The sequence below is a fragment of the Sorex araneus genome, chromosome 4 (genome assembly GCF_027595985.1).
Source record: "Sorex araneus isolate mSorAra2 chromosome 4, mSorAra2.pri, whole genome shotgun sequence".
NCBI lineage: Eukaryota > Metazoa > Chordata > Mammalia > Eulipotyphla > Soricidae > Sorex > Sorex araneus.
In genome coordinates, this window is record NC_073305.1 from 100666378 (window position 1) to 100689437 (window position 23060).

The following is a 23060-nucleotide window of genomic DNA, read 5'->3' on the forward strand; positions in this document are numbered from 1 at the left end:
TTAAACATTTTGAATATTAGTATTCAGGGATTAATATTGTAACTAATGTAATTTGCAGGCAGGCTGTTTTAAAAAGAGAACTAAGGTTTAGCTCAGCTTCATGATTAATAACCTGTCATGTTAGTTTGTAAAGTTAAAATGAAAGTTAGAGCTTTGTTTACAGCTCATGAGAGGAGAAAGATTCTAAATTGGGCTCTTTTATGGTAGGATAAAGATAGCACACACCTTTTTATTTTAAATATCTAAAATATGTTAGCATATATAAAGCTCAACAAACTTTATTTATTAACACCTAATATCCATTCTTAGGACAAAAATCAGACATAAATTTTATTGGGTATAATCTCATCAAATATATCAGCAGAAGTTAATAGATTTATTATATTTTTATATATCAGCATATTTAGAAGGACTTTGAATATATAGATATATCTGTATTATGTTAAGTGTTTCTTTTAAAAATACCTTTTATTAGTCTGCATCACTGTTGCCTGTTTCTGTATGTACACCTTTCTCCTTCACAGCTGTTGCTGCATGTTTCATAGTTAGAGCATTTTTTTTTGTTTTTTCTCTTTTGGTTTTTTTGCTTGTTTCTTTTCTTTGTTTTAAAATAAACACAAGGACTGGAATTTTGCCTCAGGAAGCAAGGTTGCTTGTAATTCTCTCAATTTAATGTTATTCATTATTTTAAAGAAAAACAAATTAACTCCATTTTTGTATTTTCAAATAACACGTTTTAAATATGACTAAGTGTAAGCTAATGTAAAAAAAACATGCTATTTGTAATTAAAACATTAGACATATTTTTCCTTATTGTATCTGCAAAAAATAGCCAATGAAGTGAAAAGGTACGTTCAAATTAGTTTAAGCAACAGAAATGTTTTTTTATTTCACTAAACATATAAACACATAGAAGAATTCATGCCCCAGACAATTCTCTTTTTCCAAATTCTCCTGATAAATATCTTTATTTTCTCCCCAGCTTCCTCAAAGCCCTGTTTGTATCACTCAAGTTTGTTCAAAGCCCATTGATTAAGCAGTGGCTTTCAGCTGAGCTCCTGCTTGCTTCAGCTCTCCTGGGCACACACTAGCAAGCTTTTGATGCTTTTTTTTTTTTCATGGTAGTCTAATAATTCCAATAAGCCAGGTTAAAATTACCCCCCAAAATGACTTTCAAATATTTGAATTAGTTTTTTGTCCTACAGTAAAATCTTCTAGCTAAATTAGCTCTTAATTTATCCCTTAAAGGAGCTTGAGAGATAGTATAGCAGGTAGAGCTATTACCTTGCATGCGACTGACCTAGGTTCCATTCTCATTACCATATACAGTTCCCTGAACACCTTTAGGAGTGATTCCCTGAGCAAAGAGCCAGGAGTAAAGCCTGAAGACAGCTAGGTGTGACCCACTGAACCCAATTAAAAGCAGAATTATAGCACAGCTAATACCCAGATACATTATATTTTCTATATAAAAACCAGAACTCTTACTCTCTTTAAGTTTTTATCTAGATGTTTGTCATTGACACAGGAAAATCATATGTTTGACAAAATGTGAATAAGTTTCAGGCATTTTACTCATGATTTTAAAATTCCAAGAATTATCCCTGCAGTTTTCACCCAGCAAACTGTTAAAGACTCCACTAGTAGAGTTCATATAAATTATTAAATCATGTCATTGTTTTCACACCAAAGAATTTTCCTCTTCCACTTACCTAGTGTTTCTTCTTTGTACTAAATTCAAGCACATTACCTTTGTCACTTTATTTTATTCAGTAACTTCTGGGCCTAGAATGAAACATTTGTTTTCTGCCTCTTTATGAGTAGGCAAGTGCATTTATACACACAGACCATTAAAAAATTATACTTAATATATTTAAAAACATCTTCCCAAATAAATTGTCTTTGTGTCCATTTATGGGTTTTATTTATATTTTTACAACATCATAATTGAACTTTCTAAAGCTTATAAAAGTGAGGAAATATTTTTGGAGCAAAAAATCCATACTTTGCCTTTTTGGGGTTTTTTTCCAGTCCTATTGTTCCATGTATTTTATTTTAGGAGTTACTAAATGTCCTGTTTTTTTTCCTGTCTTGTTCATTTGGGCAAACAGGGGTAGATGGTCCCCCTCCCTAGATAGGAGACGGCCTCCTAGCCCCAGGATTCAAATCCAGCATGCATCTCCGGAGAATGACAGGTACTAGTCAATGATCCTCACAGACAAGTGGCTTCGAGAGGCTTGTAGGCATCAAGTGAAGGTTAATCAAGAGAAATGTTGGTGATGACATTCTTTTCTTTTAGGATCCAGAGCCAGATATGTTGCGATGCCATCAATAAATGCACCTACTTCTTACACAGCTCCTCAGAATGTTTAATGAAATGCCAGTAGCATGTAACTGGTACAGTTGAAGCACAAAGATTTGCAAACTGGTGGAAGAATTCTGTTTGAGTGTTTCTATGTTTTGACTTTCTAGTGGTATTAAAATAAAATACTGATTTTTATATGCAGATAACATTTTCTGGTGCTTTAAAGTTTACTAAGATTATCACAAAAATCTATTCATTATTATATGCTTTGTTATTCATTTACTTGTTTGTTACTACATAAATCTGTTAATAATGAAGTATAGACGTTAGCATTTTTAAAAAATCATATAAATACCTAGTTTTTTTATATTTTATGAGTATTGTGTTCTTAAACCAAACACTGTCAAGAGCTAAGGCCTTTAAACAAAGTCGGTTTTAAAAATAGGATCAGTGCTTTTAATCCACTTCATACCATGTCAAAAGCACAGCTGGGTGGTTGCCCAATTCTGTTTATAAGGTGCTTATTCTTAGTGCTCCATTTCTTTAAATATGTTTTCCCAGTTGGCGAAAAAAGGCTTTTGTGTGTTTTAGGTATTTCTCCTGGTGCGTGCAGAAATTCAGCCATCGCATTAAGCAGTGCTAACTATATAAGTATGTATGATAGCTCAGAAATACAGCTTGCAAGACCAACATTTAAGCTCCTAATATAAGTTTGTTTATATATTATTAAAGTTCTTGCCTTTGCTAAAAGTTATATAATTTCTTTCCTTTAAGCCGTCTAATGTCTTCAGAATTTCAGATGAAAAAAACTACACTATCACAAAAAATTACTGTAATTTGTAAAAGTCTTTGGAAAGACTATAAATTAATATTTTATCAAGGATTTAAGAATTAATTTATCATTTTATATTTTAGGCACGTCAATATATTTGTATATCTGGAAATTGGAAACTAATTTTTTCTATCTGATTTTAAGGATGGAGTTTCTGGAGTTTAGACTTTATAAATCTTTAATCTGAAATTATTTTAAATTTAAAGTATTTTCAAATAAGTATATAATATAATGGTACAAATTATATTTTAAAATTTACATTCACATTACTACTGCTTTCATTTAACATATTATTTTGTACCCCAACTATGGTACTAAAACTTGAATGTCAAGATACACAGTAGTATTTAAGAAAGACCAGGTCCTTCCAGTTAAGAAGCGCGGAATGTTCTTTTATAAAAGATACTTTTGAACATCTTTGAATTTATTCCAAAACATCAGTAAATATATTTCATCTTTTATACTGATTTGAATTTGAATACAGGACATTATGATGGACTTTTTAATTAATAGATATGTCTATCTGTCTTTACTCTTCACTTTGATTAAACAAAATGGAAGTCCAGATAATAGTTTTGATTCTTATATATGAAACAAATAGCAGTTTAAAACTTGTTTTCACTTAAAAATGTATACTGAATTATGTTATTTAATCTCATAAGTTTTATAATCCACCCCTACGGTTAGATTTTAGGAACAAAAATACTAATTTGGTTATTAAATAAAATTCTTACAGAATTATGGAAACACATTTTACTATCTTATTCATTTATTTGTAAATACTTTGTTCAACTGAAAGAATTCATATTTGTAATTGTAGAAAGCAGAAACTTATTAACTATATAGTCTAATAAAATGTAGGATTAACAATTTCTCAGGTAAAAAATGGATTAGGGGATGCTTTCCCTGTGCTTCGACCTGACATGCTCTGTGGTACCACATGGTTCCCCAAGCATTTCTGGGTTATAGCCCTGCAGATCCCAAGTACCACCTGGAAGACTCTGGCGATCCTTGGGACCACAGTGCCTGAGTCACCACATCCTCAAGTCCTAGCATTCAGCTCAACCACCCTCTTTTTCTAAAAGTGGTTTAATTGGCAATAACTTCCAGACTCCTTAAGCACCTCTTGGGAAGCCCTACTCTCCCAATTTAATCAGTTGATGTTAAAATCATGATAACCTTTTGGCAAAACTAAACTTTATGTCTCATCTCTTTTATCTTTACTTCTCCATTCAGAAAATTCTACCAGTTTCCACCTGACATAAATATTGTATCATACACAGAGACAGTGACTGTTCCTAAGGGCGTGGGGCATCTGATAATTGCACAAGGTCACTAATAGCGAGAAAAATATTGTAAAGTCTGTGGCAGTTTCTATAATGAGACTTCCATGTCTTTTATCTGGACCGTGTTTGAATATTTTGAAGATTACAGCAGTATAAATGTAAAAATTTGCCTAAGAGTACTTGAGCTAATTGCAAAGGATTTAGACTATTCTTTCTAATAGTCTAAAGTGTATATGGATGTAGATACTCAATACTGCACAATTAAATATAACATTTTTGGAGGATGTATCACCCTGGACTTTGCACAGGGTTTACTCCTGAGTAGGTGCTCAGTGATCACTCCTGAATCAGCTCAGAGAACCAGATGCAGTGCCAGGGATAGAACCAGAATTGACCTAATGCAAGGCATGTGCATTAGCCCTGTACTATATCTCCAGTTCCAACCACATTTTTAATAAGCAAATTCTCAGGGTGAGAGAGATAGCACAGTAGGTACAACAAAAAGGTACTTGCCTTGCCTTTAGCTAACCTTGGTTTTATCCCCAGTCCATATATGGTACCCAGGTAGGAGTAAATATGTGTTCCCATAACAATATGTCTGATCTCAAGTAATATGCTAGATTCATTTGAGAAAAGAAATTTTGAAATAGGTTTACCTAGGTCTAGGAAACAATAGCACCACTTTGTAGCACTGCTGTCCCGTTGTTCATCAATTTGCTCAAGCGGGCACCAGTAAGTCTCCATTGTGAGACTTGTTGTTACTGTTTTTGACATATTGGATATACCATGGGTAGCTTGCCAGGCTCTGCTGTGTGGGAGGGATACTCTCGGTAGCTTGCCAAGCTCTCCAAGGGGGACGGAGGAACTGAACCCAGGTTAGCCAAATGCAAGACAAATGCCCTACCCGCTGTGCTGTCGCTCCAGTGCAGGAAACAATGAGGAAAAATAAAATTTGAACTCATGGAAACTTTCTAGATTAAATCTGTAGTTAAAGTTTGTTTGCAATTTTATTACTAAAATTAAAAACACCTTTTATTAATCATTGAATTTCAAAGTATTCTAGCATCTAAGATATTGTGAGACTGTGTGTACATTGCACTATGATTTTTAATCAAATTTAGTTCTATATATAGCTACAAAATTGCAAAATTTATGAGTACCAAGTTAGGAAAAAGTTTATTGTTTTCCAAAAGTATCAGAGTTCAGTTTAGTACTCAGATTTGAATCAGTCATATGCAGTTGCAAAAACCTAATAAAAATTACCATCAAAATTGTCAATATCTTAACCTAATTTAGATTTAAATTATTTTGGTAAAGGCTTCCTCAAAAATTGCTTTATAATTTTACTGGTATATTATAAATTGTTTCAGCACATCGTTAGCTTGAATTTACTTTACTGACTCAATTTTTATTGAGAATGTTTTTGCCTGAATTTGTATGCCATTTTTTTTAGGATTTAATTTATTGGTATGTGGTTTAAATAAATCTTAAAATATTTGTTAAAACCTCTGTTTTGAAATTTAAATGAATGCAACAAGTAAAGCACCCCACTAGGGTTTTTTGGGGGGGTCACACCCGGCAATGCACAGGGGTTACTCCTGGCTCTGCACTCAAGAATTACTCCTGGCGGTGCTCAGGGGACCATATGGGATGCTGGGAATCAAATACGGGTAGGCCACATGCAAGGCAAACGCCCTACCCACTGTACTATCAATCTAGCCCCCAACCCCACTAAGTTTAAGATTAATTTATAATTTTTTTCTGCTAAAGTAGCAGCTCTGACTTCTTTTGCAAGTAATGACATTTGTGTAGTTTCCTACACTTTTCACTTGGTTTCAACTACTTGCCTAAAAAAGCTTTATAAAGTAGACTCTTGATTCAAAGTGAATGAATTTGCTCTCTCCCACTTCTTGACTTGTAGCCAGTTATCATGAAGATAAAATATTAAGTTGGAGAGATAGAACAGAGGGTAATATGCTTGTGCTTATTTGGTCAACCCAGGTTCTATCCCTGACATCACATATGATTCCCTGGGCATTGCCAGGAGCAATCGCTGAACACAGAGGACAGAGTGAATGCCCTAATCCTAAAGAGAGTTGAGTGTAGAACAACCTGTAGAACCGCCTTTGTATTACATATTTGGTATGCTTCATAGCCTCTTTTGTTATGTTTTTCAAAAATGTTCTTTAAATTTATAGTATGTGTAATCAAACTATCATAGTCTGTTTAATACTATAGTCATATACATAAATATAAGTAATATAAAAGTGATCAATGTATCATTAGCATGTGAATCAATCTTCATTGCATTTGAACATTTCTTATATAGTAGATACAGAGCAAACTTAGTTTTTTTCTTGTAAACTTATGAGAAAACAAGATGATAGTGATTTATATTCCACATTTAGCTACCTAAGTAGTTAACCATAATATATAGATATCTCTATATGTTCCTATTATATTTGTTCAATTTAATCAAATTAAAGCATTATATGTTTGATTTTTGTTAAGTTTTTCCAAAAGCAAAACATCCTACATTTTAATCTATTACAAAATAGCATCAAATAGAATTGCTGATTTATTAACATTAATTAAAATATTTAATAGAACTGTAATAACTTTCTGAAGCTCTATCTTCCATTACCTTCAGGGAATTTCTCTAATTGAATTTAATATTTGAAGAGGAAAGGAAAGTAGCACAGTAATGGGTTTATCAATTACCTTTCTTTTCATTTTGTGAACTTCACACTTAAGAGAAAAATAGAAAATGGTACCTCACAAAATTTAGATTTAATTAGTAAAACTCCAACCTTTGATACTACTCTTGCTTTAGCAATAAAATATTTGTAGTTGTGACTTACATTGAACATCTCTTTAATAGCTTTTAAGTATTGAGAAATACTTAATACTTTTTTACATCATGCCCAATGAAAGGATAAAGACAAATCCGTAGACTGATTAAAGTTTTGAGGTAAAGAAAAAACAAACAGATACTCATATTCTTGTATTTCAAACCAAAAATTCCTAATAAATAATAAAATGATGAAAATAAAGGAACTTGGGAGAAATCTCAAAGAGCTGTAGCATTACATGCAAAAAATGCTGAGTTTGATCCTTGAGCACTAGAAGATATATAACTTTGGTGGCCTCTAATGCTGATGGTCCAGAAACACACTTAAATCTCTGGACTACACAACTGAGTCCAGTATCACTTGAAGTGGCTCCTGTGTCCCATGAGCACTCCCCAAATTTAATAGAACAAAAATACATTCAAACCTAAAATGAAGAAGATGTGTTAGAAGCACAGTGATTCTGTTTTCTTCACTTCTATCCAGGGATCCCTTCAATAAACATTAAATCATTGAAAGTGACTGGCTGGCAGAGTGGGTAGGAACCTAAGGATATGGGGTCACCAGGAGAACAACCTAAGCACATGGGGATGTGATGGTGGTGCACTATCAAGTAATTCGGGCTGATATTGGATATGTCCCTATATCCAGTTTGGTTTTTTTTTTTATGACTGTTTCCTTATATTTAAGTTTAGGTAGCTTTGTAGATGAACTAGCCAAATGTTAATATCCCTTAAGAATCTAAAATTAAATTTATGCCGTCACTTTTTAAAAATCATGATAAATATGTATTGAGTCAACAACAATGATTATTTGTTATCAAAAGGCAATAGGTAGGAGGTAACTTTTTAATATATAGCATTCTGTATTTTACCACAATCCCAGGAAAAATGCAAAATTTCATTTCTGTATCTACTCAATTTAATATAAGGTGAATTTTATAACACTTGTTAGATTTTTACCTAATGTAAATTTTAGACTCTCAATGCATAGACAGATTATATGCTCAGAATTGATATTACAATGATAATTTAAGCAGTTTTTGAACACAAGACACTCAGGCTAGACAACCATAAAGCACTTGCTTTTCATGCCTCCAGCTCCCCAGCAATTATATGGTCCCCAAATATTGCTAGGCATGACCCCTTAGCATAGAACCAGGAGTAAGCCCCTGACCATCACTGTGATCTCTTTATGGTCCAGTAGGATCGTTCATATAGATAAATTGGTCTAACCTTTCTTGTTTTATGCATCACAAACCTCTGTTCCTAGAAATAGCTGTGTCAGAAAGATTAGCACAACTTCTAACGCGCTTTCCTTGCATACATCCTGTATGGTTCCCTGAGTACCTCCAGGAGTGATTCCTGAATGCAGAGCCAGGAGTTACCCCTGAATATTCCTGGACGTGGCCCCAAAACTAAAATAAGTAAATAAAATACAATTTACTTTTATAACTGTAACTTGGTATTTGAGACGAAAAGACATTGGGTTTTCCATTTTCTCTCTATTCACACTTATACTGAGTTTTTACAATTAAGTGTATATCATTTAAACTTAATTTGAGGATTATTTTATGTCAAATGTTCAGGAGAAGTGTAAAGACATTTGTGGAGAAGTCTTTAGAAGGATTTTCTTTCTTTTTTTTTTTTTTTTTTGCTTTTTGGGTCACATCCAGCGATGCTCAGGGGTTACTCCTGGCTTTGCACTCAGGAATTACTCCTGGCAGTGCTTTGGGGACCATATGGGATGCCGGGGATCGAACCCGGGTCGGCCACGTGCAAGGCAAACGCCCTACCCACTGTGCTATCGCTCTGGCCCCTAGAAGGATTTTCAATAAACACTTTATAATGTATTTGAAATGAGGAACAGGCATAAAGAGTTAAAAACAGAAGCACAGTTTGTGTGAACCTTCATATAAATATTTGTCACCAGTTATAAGATATTGATCCTGAATTTGAAATTTCTGTAGATTGAACTTTTTCCTTCAATAAGAAAATTTATTATTGTTGATATTATTATTATTACTATTAATATTTGAATAATACTTAAAAGCCCTTATCACCTGTTATTTTAAGAAATGCTAGAACAAGAAATTATTGTTCTGTATAGTTTTTAACCCTACAAATGCTAAAATAAACATAGAAAGGAATGCTTAAATATTTACAATAAATAAACTTCCAAGGTGGTAGTAATAATATTGCAACTTTGCAGGCAAAAAAAAAACCCTGATGGAAACGAAGTAATTTGCTTAAATTTATTCTGCTGGAAGTCATACTGAGATTAACCTAAGTAGCACAAACCTAGATCTGTGCTTTTAGCGTCCATTTTCCAGAGATCTTCATGCTGTGCATCGATACATGTTCCTGCTAGAGATTATGGACTCTTGAGTTTCCATGGATATTTCACATGTAATGACTTAAGATTTTAGACCAAATTAGTCTCTCTAAACCTTAATCTACTTATGCTTAAAAATTGTGTGTGGGGGGAATAAGGGGATGGGAAATAGTAGTACTTACCTTGTTGGACTATCAGTATATGAGACGAGACTAAAGTGTCTATGCTTTCATAGAAAAGTTCTTAGATTATTCCAGGTTTTATTATTTATTAAAATGTATTATTATATTTGTCATCATCATCGTCATTACCATCATCATCATCATCATCATTATATAATTGAGAAAATCCCCTAAGCTTTTTAGGAACCAAAAAAGTGGAAGATCTGAGTGTTTTACAAAAGAATAAAGATTACGTTACCAATGTACCTACAATGGTACACTGTGTTGAAAAAAAGAAATTAAAACTACTAGAGAAAAATCATAAATGCCAATAACCTTTATTGTACAAAGTTAATTTTTTTCAGAGCCCTACCATATTTTTCACATCCCTTTCCACAAACTTCTGTCATATGACTTTCTGGTCTTTCTGTTATTTTTTAAAATATACATGCATCGGAGCCTGTGCTTCCTATTTCTTTTGCACTGGTTACCTTTTCTTTTGATACACACATAACTGACTTCCTTACTTATGTCTTTGCTAAATTGTCAGCAACTCAGTAAGTCCTCTTCTAACTACCCTACAAGAAACTCCACTTCACACTTACTTTTCTCATTTTCCTTGTCCTGATTGATTTACTTGTCAATTTTGTTAGAATTTCTTGCATTTCTAACATTCTATAATTTACTTGTTTGAGAGTTTTTGTTGTTGCTGATTTTAAAAACGTTTTCTACCAATAGAATATAAATTGCTTAAAGGCAGGTTATTGGTGTTTGGAATTTTTTTTCGTATTGAAGCATATATAACAATACCTGGCATATGTGAATATCAATTGAATTACTAAGTAAAAGCATCCTTTGTTTTTGCTTTGCTGAAAACAAGAAAAAGAACATTTGTACTCCAAGGCATTTTTGATCTTAAAAAAATCTATGCCAAGCATAAAGTCTCATAATAATTTACTAGTTTGTTTGGAACTTAGATACCTACTAGGCCATGGGCCTTACACTCTGCCTCTCCCTCCTGTTGTGTATGTGTCTGCCTCCCCTTCTCCTCAGGAACAAAACCCCCTCTCCCTATATTCAACGACCACTAACCACTGCTCTCAGGCATGTGCCATATACTTCTCTACTCTCCTTCACGGTTTGATCTCTCCTGACCAAAGATCAACAAAGTAGATGAGGATTTTCCCTTAATGTCAGATAAGACACCATTTTATAGTGTCATCCAGGTCCATGCCAAATGTCATACCTTTTCACATCTTGAAAAAGTATACAGCCACTCATAGCATATGCATCAAAATTGATCTCTCCATTATTCTTTGCTGCACAATGTCTGACAGAAACAATTTAGCAGCCAGACAAACTGGCATTCTCAAACCAGCCAATTCTACTGCTTTTGACCTTCTGGTCTTGCCCTGATATTTTTCTTATGCGTAAAATAAAGATGATTCCTTCACTTCTTAAAGCATTTTCATGAACGCAAATTTGTTCTTACCACCTTTGGTGCCAAGCATAAAGTTACCCTTCAATATATCCAGCTAGTAAGGAAAAAATTCCAAAAAATGCTAAGTAACAGGTGACCGCCCTGCCCCCCTCCTAAATCTCATTCTTTGTTTTGCACCTTAGCAGAGTAACAATGGGCTAAGGACTATGTAGGGCTGAATTTGTTGTCTTTAGTTACCATGGAAACATTTGGTTTCAGTGTAGCAAGAAATCCTGAATTGGTAGGTCAGACTAGCTATACTATGGTCATGTAGCAAAAGAGATGGGAAGAAATCAGGCTACTGTGAAGATTGTGTATTTTATTGTTTAGCTCTGATACCTGGTCATGCTTAACATATACTGGACATTTAGGAGAGGTCATGTTAATGAAAAAAATAGACTGTTGTCTCCTTAAAAGTAGGAAGGAAATATTAGGGAAGAAAAATAGGTATGATTTTAGAATTAAATTATCAAGATATAAACAAACATTGAGACAAACATGTTGCCCTTTATGATTTTTTTTAAAATAAGTTTGAGTTTCTTGAGTACAATGTTTTGTATTTATTTCAAATATATACTAGGTTAAGTAGACATAATATGCCCAGTAAGCTCTTTCTAAATCAGTGTTTCTCCATTGGTGACCATATAGACCCCTCTGGTACCCACAATTTTCTAAGACTGCAACAAGTGACGTTTTATGAATTGGAGGAGGGTCACGGGATTAGAGTAAATAAAATAGTCAACTAATATACAGGGGGAAGACAGGAAAAAAACAAGATCAGAAGTGGCCACAATTTGAAAAAGGTTGAGGAACAGTGCTCTACGTAAATGTCATTTCTAGTGTATGTTATATTTCTTTCACATCTCAGGTGTTCGGTGCTCACATTTAAACCTTTATCGTTAGCTCTTTGATTTGTGGTTAGATTTTGAAAATGTTGCATAATTGCAGAAGCATAGTATTAGTAATTTTAAAATATCTTTACAACAAAATTGAAACAATTGTTAACCATTGATTTCAATGACATTTATTCGTGTCATTCATATTTTACTGTTGAATTTTTGTTCTGTTTTCATAATTTTTTTGTAGCAGTATATCTTTGTAGCACCAAGTTTTGCTTTCTAAGAGTAAGGATATTTCACCTCTTTGTAGTCTTTCAGCACCTAAATCGCTACTATCTTGTTTGTCATCAATACATTTCACATTAAAGTTATTCATTCATAAAGAAAGACAAAGTTGCTTGTCAGGGACCTATTATAAGCTCATATAGCCTAATGGAAAGTCAGCTCCTGTATATCTTTTTGAGCAACTTGTGTCTTCCACAGAGCACCAGTTCTGATTATTGTTTTGTTGTTTTTTTTTTATGAAGTACTAAGTGACAAAATCATTTACATATAGTAGTTGCCATTTTTTTGTGTCTATTGTTTCTGTCATTGTATGATATGCGGTAGCTTTATTCATCATATATTTTGTATTTCTTTAACATTTCATTCCACAGGCACTCCAGAAAGTCTGAAAGATCTAGCATCCAAAAACAGACTAGGAAGGGCATTGCCTCTGATGCAGAAAGGTAGGCTCGGTGTTGTACTGTGTAGCCATCTTCCTTTTATACATCTAGGGTTGCCTTCCCTTCATTTTGCAGACCATTTTTTAGCATGAAGTTTCACATTTATGTAAAAAAAATATCCTCTATGGGACTGGCGTCATTGGGAAAATAAACCACAGAGAAGAATAATTTAAGGGCAATCTTTAAACTAAGCTTAAGGGGGAAAATTTATATAATTTTCAAGTATCAATTCTGATTGCTAAAGAAAATTCATTATTTTAATAGGGCATGCCTATTTGCTTTTCTGAAATAATTTTCAGTTACCAGTGAATATAATACCTGAAATATGAAAATATTATGAGTATAATTTATCAATTATGCTATCTGCTGATGGTATCTTTTTTTAAAATGAAATTATCTAGAACATTACTTATATATTGAAGCAAAATTTGGTTAATTTGATATAATGACAAAGAATTTCCAGTCTCTTATTTTTATATATTTCATGTTTTAAGTAATATATGGAATACAGTTATTTAATAGTTCTGGACTCATGTAAAGTGACACAGCTGTAAATCAATGAGTGCATTCGAGAGGGATTTCAGAGCTATGCATAAGTTATAACTTGAGAAAAATGTCTCTTGCTTATTAGATTAGGAAATATTTCATGAACATCTGTATTTTACACTGCAAAAGATAATATACCTATATAAATAAATATATGAGCAGATATGAAATAAAATGTGATAGGAGAACAATTTGAGAAAACAACTTGATGAAATATTCTCTTAAGATTGGTAAAAATTATGCCAGTTTTAGAAAGAAGTACAGAATTGGAGTAGAAAAATCCTTGGAAAATGTGTTAAAATAACTTTTTGAACCATGGAATACAATTCCATCTTCTGCTTTATTTGTTCCATGTAATTTTTGATGAACTTTAAACATTGGAGGCAAATGGTTAATTTTTTGTTCAAAATATTGCTTTCACCATATCTAGAAAAGTATCTTGGCAGTTCCAACAGATACAAGATACCAGCTAGGTTATCACGAGGGGTGTGGTCAATATATAGACAATTATGTCTGTATAATTCAGCAGTTCATTCATTTAATCAATAATTGTGAAGATGTGTGCTAGGTTCAAAGAATAAAATAAAAAGCAACAAAAAAAGAGCAACTCAGACTTCTATTATCTGTGTTGAAGTCAGTTAGAGATTATTCACATTAAGAAATGTATATAAAAGGAAGGTGAAATTTATTCCATGATAATGTCTGTAGAAATATTGTTGAATCCTGGTCATTCACATGCAAGGAAAGCGCCCCACCTGCTATACTATCAGTCCAGCTCCAGATTAAAATATGTTGAGTATAAAATAATGATTTACAAAGAAGTTACTTCGAGAAAGAAAACTAATCTCAGGGCTTAAGTACTTTAGAGTTTAGACAGATCTATCTATATATGTATATGTGTATATATATATATATGTGTGTGTGTAACCCTTTACTTCCACAGTGAACTCAGCTAGCTAAAATATCTTTGAAGCATTTAAAAATATCTTAAATTCTGGGGCTGGGGTGATGGTACAGCGGGTAGGGCATTTGCCTTGCACGCGGCTGACCAGTGTTTGATTCCCAGCTTCCCATATAGAGCACCACCAGGAATAATTCTTGAGTGCAAAGCCAGGAGTAACACCTGTGCATTGCTAGGTGTAGTGTGACCCAAAAAGCAAAAAGAAGAAAAATATCTTAAATTCATTAGATGTTTTAAATCTTTAGTCTCTACCTCACAAAAACATAGTATCAATTATGTTGAAATAATTTATATTTTACTCATGTGATTTTTATTCCATTCATATTTAATTTATTTAATAGTTACCCATTGAGTTACCGATTTGCAGTTTTATAATTAGGGTATGTCAGTGAACAGAGTTTTTATAATAGGATTCTATTTTACATAATGATTCTATTGAAGGTGTTCTATTACAAAGGAGTGAAATTTGAGTATGTTTTCTTGCAACACTGAAAATATCTGTAAATTAATAGAAATCCTCCCTCCCTCCCTCCCTCCCTCCAACAGGACTTTTTATTGACTCATCTAAAATTTTTGTTGCATAAGTATTTATGTTAATTTTTACCTTTATTTTGCTTGCAGATTTTAATATAGAAAAACTATTTAGGTTTTTTTGTTAGACTAAAAGTTCTTTGCTAATTTTATTAGTATATAAATAACATTCTTAGTGTGTTATTTAATAAAACATATTCCAGAAGAATTAACTTCAGTTTTCTAGGTTTGTATTAGCTCTCAATTCCTTAGAAGATACCATAGGTTAAGTTCTAACTGCAGGTGAATTGAGGCCTGCTCTGATTCTTGAACTTTGAAAGTGAACAACGCCTCCAAAGAAGTCCTGACACAAAGGCATGCCCTGGCTTCTGACAAGATTTGTAGCATAATGAACCCAATTCTGAAGATCATTTGTGCTTCAAAAATATGTGGATTTCTGATGAATAACCTTCTAAGAAAATATACCGAAATCTATGGAGACCAGTTGAAGAAAGAAGGCAGAGTTCTGAGTTTTGTGTCTTACCCATTTAAGCCAGGGCTACAGATAAAAGTCTGACTGTTCACTTTGTTGTGAATCTTGCTGGCAACTTCCCTGCATTCAGCTCTAGTCATTTTTCCTCCTATAAAATCTATCTCTTAACCCTAACTCGGGGATTTTTTATGAGAATGAGAATTTATAATTGCTTACTTATACCTTTGACATCTTATTGGTGCTATTGATTGGAAAGAGCCTATATAGGTCCCCAACAGTTTTTAAAGGAGGAATCATTTAGAAGTGTTCACCATCATTACCATTTGCATGTCCATGTTTTTACAAGGAAAAAAATAAAACAATTTTGCTTTTATGCTGTCATGGAAGCAATTTACTGGACATCCATTTACAACAATAGAATTGTCTAAGATTTGGTAAAGTGTGTTTTACTCATACACAAGTTAGTACACTAGTATGAGGGAAAAAGAGGACATGTGATTCGTCACTTAAACTTGCACATTTAAGGAAAAGATTCTTATAAACTTGGAATTAGAGTTTTGTTCTCGAAACTCATTTTTGTAGGTCTAAAATTTTTGAAAGGTTACTAACTAGATTGTTATAACTTATTAAATGTAATTTTTCTTATACTTTGTTATATTTCTGCAAACCCTCAGAAGACAATTCTATTTTAATCTTTCCACAAAATGTTTAAATTAGACATGCATTGGTATCTTGTTACAAATGATATACCAAGAATATAAACTAGTTTTCATATTAGGATATAGAAACATATCAATAGGCAGGAAATAAAACAAGTGTCAGAGCTCTACATTCCTGTTTGAATCATTTTTATTGTATTTTAACTCACTTTTTGCAAGGTACTCTGATTCTGTTAATATATTTATAAGTAAGGAAGAAAGAAGAAAAATTCTAATACATTATTTATACATATATATGTACACAGAAATACACACACATATATGCGCACAGGTACATTTTCATGTACATTTGCAGTGCCTGGTGTGTCAAGGTAGCTCCATATTAACTTATCCCTTTAAATAATTGGTAATTCTATTTTAATTATTCCTCATTTACTCTCTGATCCATTATTTAGTTTGGCAATTCTTCATTTCTTTCACCATTCTTACATCCTTACATTCTTAGCTCATCCCATTTCAATGAAAAGATCAAGGCTCATAGCCTGGATTTTTGTCAGCCTTTCATTCCTCTTAATTTTCTTGATAAATTTTCCTCTCCTCTTGCCTGAATGTACTTGGCTCCATTATCTCTCATCTCGAGAACCTGCCTCTTCTTCCTTCAGGTTCTGCATTTTCACTCTGCTCAGTTCTACCTCGAAGTCAGCCTTGTTGCCCCATTCCACTCTTCCTCCAGGCAAAGGCATTTTCTATGGCTCCGCTTTTGTCTGTGCTGTCATACTTGCTAGCATTTGGCTATAACAAGAACTGTTTTATAGTTGAAGACATTTAGTTTATGTCAAAAGAAAAATAGACCTTATGTTAAATGGTTACCCTCAAACAGTCTAAACTAGTTCCAGGCACTGCAACTAGCCACTTGGGAGATGGGAGTACAAGGACAAATAATTTCGATCTGTGTTCAAAAGGACATCATTTACTTGCTTGTGAAATGGTTTTCTATATCTTGCCACTTAATATAGTGCCTGGACTTTAAATTATTCATATTTCAATTCGCATTTAAGTTGTCTTTTTACTGCTTACAAATTATATTGAGAAAAAGCAATATTTAGCAAAATTTCAAGGTCCATGAAATTTCTTTTGTTTTAGTTTTCAACCACATCTATGAAATGTATTTTGAGTAAGAAGTGCTTGAAACATTGTCACGGTAGATTAAGAAAAAAATAAACATTATTCAAAAGACTTGATTATGTGGAATTAATCTTTCCCATATAAATGTATTCTATAGAGCTGAGTTAATATGCAAAATTAATTCAGAATAAGTCGACTCTTACAATGAGGTGCATTTCCAGGTTAAATTCTAATTTGTAATACTCAAGTGGCAGGGCTAAGTTATAGGATATACGTTGGGGTCTGTTAAATTATGTCATAGATCAAAAAGATAAAATTCACATTTATTGCACCTATAAGTTCTGTCTTTTCTCTCTGGAACCTAACATTTCTCCCATTTTTTAAATTTTGAGATAGAGGAGATACCCTACATCAAAGTAACTATAACTTAAATTTAGTTTACTCTAAAAGTTACAAATTGAAATGCAGGTTGGATCAAACCTTCAATAATTGATTTACTTACAGGTAATCAGTATGAATTTTTACTCACTGTAAATTTCCCATTGTTTTTGTCACTGTGCATACATAATACAATGTTAGGTATTTTAAGTGTGCATTGTAATATGAAATACATCTTGAAATGATATAAAGCATGTATCTGTTATAAACAAGTTAATATGTAAAGTCAGTTTTAATTATTAATTATAAATTTATAAGTTATCCCATAACCAGAGACTATATTAGATGAATGTTAATATATGGAACAGCTATATTTTCAGATATTTTGGATCCTCAGAGTTAAGTGGTTTTAACGAGCCATTCTCATTACTCAGCGTGATAATGAAGTATTCTTCATCTCCTTATATCATTTTAAATTGTTGGTTTGCTTAAATTAACCCAAAAATAATCTTTATTTGCTATTATTTGGTATAATTTCCTTATTGCAAATAAAATTATAAACAGTTTAAAATTTACATAATTTTCTAGAATATAAATTCTTCTGAAGGCAAGTATTTGAAGTATCCTTGTATCCTTAAATTACATTCACTCATTCAGTCAGACTGTCTTTATTGAGATCTTGCTCTCTGCAGTTGTCTTCTTGACACCAGAGATACAGCTCAGTAAAAACCAAGAGACTGAAATCTTTGTCCTTGGGGAACTTTCAAGAGCTTTACTGTACTTGGAAAAATATAGATTCACCCTTAAACAACACCTGTAACACACACTTGCCCTAATTTGCCAGTTTAGGTTTGAATTCCTTTTCGGTAATTGTGTGGTAGTCTTTCCTCTGGTTTTTATTATCACTGTCTAGTTGAAATATCCAGGTATTCCTTGGACAAATGTGTTGATATCAAAGTTAATGTGAATCTGCTGACTGAAGATCTTTTTTGACCCTAATGTTTTAGGGTTTACCCACCAGGTCTTTCTAGAAGGGGATACGCTGCCCCAAGAGCGACTGATCAGCCAGTTCTTAGGGGAAAACATCCTGCTCGCTCAAGGTCGAGCGAGCACTCTAGTGTCAGAACACTGTGTTCTATCCAGCACCTTACCCCAGGAGGGTCGGCGCCACCTTCTCCGCTTCTAACAAGGTCGCTATTCAGTGTCCAGCCCAGCATTCGTGTCCTACCTCCTTTGGGTGTTGGTGTGGTGTTGTGCCTTTCCAAGCACTCAGTTTTTTCACTCATTATGACACCATGATTCTTAATCCTTTCTTTGTGACACTTAAGCCTCTCCCACATCTTCTATGACTTACATCTATCTTCACTGTGGTATTTGATAGTCTCTGCCAATTAGCTATCATTGAAAACTGAAATTGGCTGTGTTATGTCCTTCCATCTGTTTGTGACATATTCATATATAATATTTAATTATGGAAATGAACTGGAATTAAAGTGTATATCTTTAAGAAGTGTAAGATGGATTTTTAAAGAATATTCATGTGCATTCAGCAAAATTGTAGGGTGATTTAAACAAATTTTTGTTTAAAAATTGTTTGAATACCAGCAGAGAAGGCCAGCTTTCTCTACTACAGTACAAATGTATCTGCAGTTCTAAGCTTTTAATTATAATTTTGATCACTGCATTACTAGATAGCATTGTCCGAGGTTATGTTTTTACAATATCAGGATTTTCTTTTTTGAAAATTAAGTTTAAGTGAACTAGTAACTTATAAACTCAGTCACTGAAGGTTTTCTTATATAAATAGTTCTTAAATATTAATTTATAGTAACAGTTTTAGCAACAGCCCTTCTTAACTAATTTATGCATAATTTTTAAACTCAGAGGCTGTAAGTAGATACTTGATTCAGTATTATCTAAAATAGATAACAATAGAAAATCACACTTTATAGAAAGTTTTTTAAAATGTGAATTTATTCTGCTCAGTTGAAGAATTCATGCAGAACTGCATGGCAGATATGTCCATGTCCTTTTAGCTCCTTTCTTAATATTCTGTATATAATATATATGTATGTTTATATATATACATATATATATATATAGGAAAAGTATTGGATTTTGCTTCTAACTGCCCAGTTAGGGTAATTGTATCTAATAATAGGAAGAATGAAAAAAAATTTGTTGGCCCTATGGAATCTCATAATTCCATGTACTCCCTCTCTGTTTGTTGCCCACAGGATGCACCGGCAAGGAAGTCTATCCCAGTCTCCTCCCACAGACACATCCTTTGGCAGTCGAAGAGGAAGACAGCTCCCACAAGTGCCAGTGAGAAGTGGAAGTATAGAACAAGGTAGCCATCCAATAGAGAAATCATTGCCCCCAAACTCAGGGTTTGAGATGCACCTCTTTTTACTTTCTTGTTATTAAACAAACAGTATTTTAAAATTATTTGTAGTATGCTGAATTGTAGTAATTCTACTAGAATTTGAGTCCTATCACTTAATTTTAATCGTGATTGCATATCTACCGTATGTGCCAAGTGAGTGAATGAGTGAAATTTGGATGATCAGTGAAAAGAATGGAGCAAGGCCTAGAGAAAGCTGTTTAAAATGTGAAAGGGAAGACATTTTTTCTTTATTCAAGTAAAGTATGATATATTTCCTGTTGGTCAACATATTTACCTAAAGTTAAAACACATTTAACCTCAGTTAAATACTTGATTATATTTAAGACCTTACTAGTATTTTTTGTTTAAATTTGTAGTCATTTATATTTTAATGTGTGATTACAAAAAATAAGACATAAGGTAATATTTTAGGTTATTTTTAGTAATTCATATTGCTTAAGAATTCTCATATTTCAAACATACATGCATATTTGTGTGTGTGTGTATGTGTGTGTGGTGTTTTGGGAGGAGGAGGCAGAGAGGAAGAGAGAGAAGAAGAATGAAATTGTTTTGACAGTAAGAATTACATTCAATAAACTCTGTGGGTTAAATCCTTTAAATACTAGGATTAAAAAAGTCACTGTTTGCTTAATGTGACCCAAATTGCTAGTTCTTTTCTCAGTAAGTGAAATGATTTGTTATCAGCATATGTTATTACATAAGCTTCAGTTCAGTGAAAAAAAATAATTTGGGGTCATAGTATAAATAGAGTGAACTTATGTTTGAAACGTTTTGAAAATTATCGTCCCTACGAAATAATTAAAAAGTTAACATTTTTAGTTTTTTTTTTAACAGCGTTGGTTGTTGCTGATGCAAAACCTGTACTTAATTCTATATTTCGGGTACTGTGTATGCATTTACTCACTTAAAAGAAATGCTTTAATGAATGTATGTCACACTAACATTAATAAAAAAAGAAAATAAATTGTTCAAGGATTGATATGGCAGAGTTTGTAAGGATAGTTCTTTGTACTGGAAAAATTAGCATTGACTTCAGGTATCATCTCAATAATATAATAATGCTGCTACAGTAAACTGTATTTGTATTGTTTTTAAATAATATATCCTGACATAGCAGTTTGATTTCAGGGTTATGTAGTGTATTCATGTAATCAGAAAAATATGCTTATATGTAAAAGCTCTGACTTTCTTTTCTACAATGGTAATATTAATTGGGATTTTCAATTCATTTAACAAAAATTTTCTGTGAATATTTTGAGAGAAAAGTCACAATTACTGCTCTTAATGTTCTACCAATAACCTTGAGAAAATATTTTAATTTGTGCTTATTAAATTACCTATCGATGAACTCCTGTTGCACAACTAAACTACAAATTCTGATGTTTCTTTAAAGACTCAGTGTTACAGGCCATATTTTGCTAAATATTGAAATCTTAAAAGTTATAATTTCCTGAAATTCTTTGCATTTCCTCTGGTTGCTTAAATGCTCAACAGGTTCAAAGTATATAAGGGCACTGCATATTTTAAATATAGTGATATTTTAGTTATGCTGTTACTATAGAAGAATTTATTCTACAAAATCAATTGGATTGTATGCTAGATTTTGTTTTTTTAAAAAAACTCATGCTCTTGTCAATACAAACATTTCTACTTATGATATTCATATTCACAGTTGTCTTTCAGAAATATCATAGGATTGAATTGAGGTGGGAAGAAAGGAATGACTGAGGATGGAATTGATGGATATATTGATATTTAATATTACAAATATACTAATAAATGCCTCTTGTATTTGCAGTTTCTGAAATTTTTGAGTCTTATACAGAAAACTTCTTAAATTATGACAAAAACATATCTAAGTACTTTTATATAAGTATAGATATAAACATGTCTTTATGATGTTAACAAGTGCTTTGGAATTTCAGTAAAAGTGATGACAATGTGCACCATCATCTTATTTTGGAACTATTTCAAGCTGTACAGACATTTATCTGTGTGTGTCCTAAAATGTGTTTTAAAAACTAACCTTCTAATTTGATTCATGAGCTCGACATATTCTATTATATTAAATTAATATAGTTTCATTGTTGTTCTTAGGATTATAGAATTATGTTGGTTTTTTTCTTCTTGGTATCATTTGTTAAACTTCAGTTCTATCTTCTGAGAAGATTAATGCTGAAATTGATTTAAAATTGTAAGCCTCCACGTGACATGTCTTCCAGGTTTTTTATTTTTAACAAAGATAGTTTTATTTTTAAAAAACAACTAAGTTGATAACCACTTGATTTGTAGAAAAATATTGCACATGATTTTAAATTCTGGATAGTAATACAAATTGCAGTACATAATTAATATTATCTAGACATATTGTCTAGATGTTACCTGTGTTATTATTTTAGAAAACATGGCAGGATAATAAAGTTATCTCAATTTATCGATTCTGATAATTTATTATTATGTTTTATTGAAATAAGATAATATGTGTCCTTTTAAAACATACCACTTGAAAGGAAATTTTAACTTGTAAACATGTTTAATTTTTGCAGAAATATTTTAAAATATAGTATAAGGTTTTAGAGTGCTAGGCTATTTACTACATGGGATCTTGTTATACTGAGAGAAAGGGCTTTAATATGGATTTTGACGTAAATTAACTGAAAGCATACCATCAAAATTTGAGTAACTTAAATAGTAGGGCATAACTTACAGCAAAGTTTTTCAAAAAATTTCTCTGGTTATCTTCTAACATAGTGTGTCATTAAATAAATTAAGATCTAAAGCAAAATGATTGGTTGTATAAAAATGTATACTTTGGGTCCAAAGAAGAAGCACAGATCATTGGATATTTGCATCTGACTGGCCCAGATTCAATCCCTAGCACCCCTTACGGTTCCCATAGTAGTTCCACACCATGAGTAATTCCGGAGTACAGATCCAGGAGTAGAGCAAAACAACAACAACAAAATGTATATTTTTCAGAAACCAATCTAACTGACATCTGTGTTCAAGAAATATCCTTTTCTGTTTGTTTGCCTTGTTTTGTTTTGTTTGGGGCCACATCTGGCGGTGCTCAGGACTTTCACCTGACTTTACACTCGGGAATTATTCCTGAAGTTGCTTGGGATAACATACGGTGCTGGGGATAGAAACAGGATCAGTCACATGCACGG

The 23060-nt window shown here is 32.6% G+C and overlaps 1 protein-coding gene across 26 annotated transcripts in view; it reads left to right on the forward strand.

The window, feature by feature from the left end:
* The window catches only part of RIMS1 (regulating synaptic membrane exocytosis 1), a 512610-nt gene that overhangs the window by 386505 nt on the left and 103045 nt on the right, over positions 1–23060 (forward strand). For 7 of the 26 annotated variants that reach the window (XM_055136886.1, XM_055136871.1, XM_055136868.1 and 4 more), the window contains 4 exons: positions 2112–2195; positions 12743–12814; positions 18491–18673; positions 19721–19833. In XM_055136886.1, coding sequence (XP_054992861.1) covers positions 2112–2195; positions 12743–12814; positions 18491–18673; positions 19721–19833 — 452 coding nt within the window. The remainder of the gene's footprint in view (positions 1–2111; positions 2196–12742; positions 12815–18490; positions 18674–19720; positions 19834–23060) is intronic. The other 19 variants (XM_055136893.1, XM_055136895.1, XM_055136883.1 and 16 more) reach the window with 5 other exon arrangements.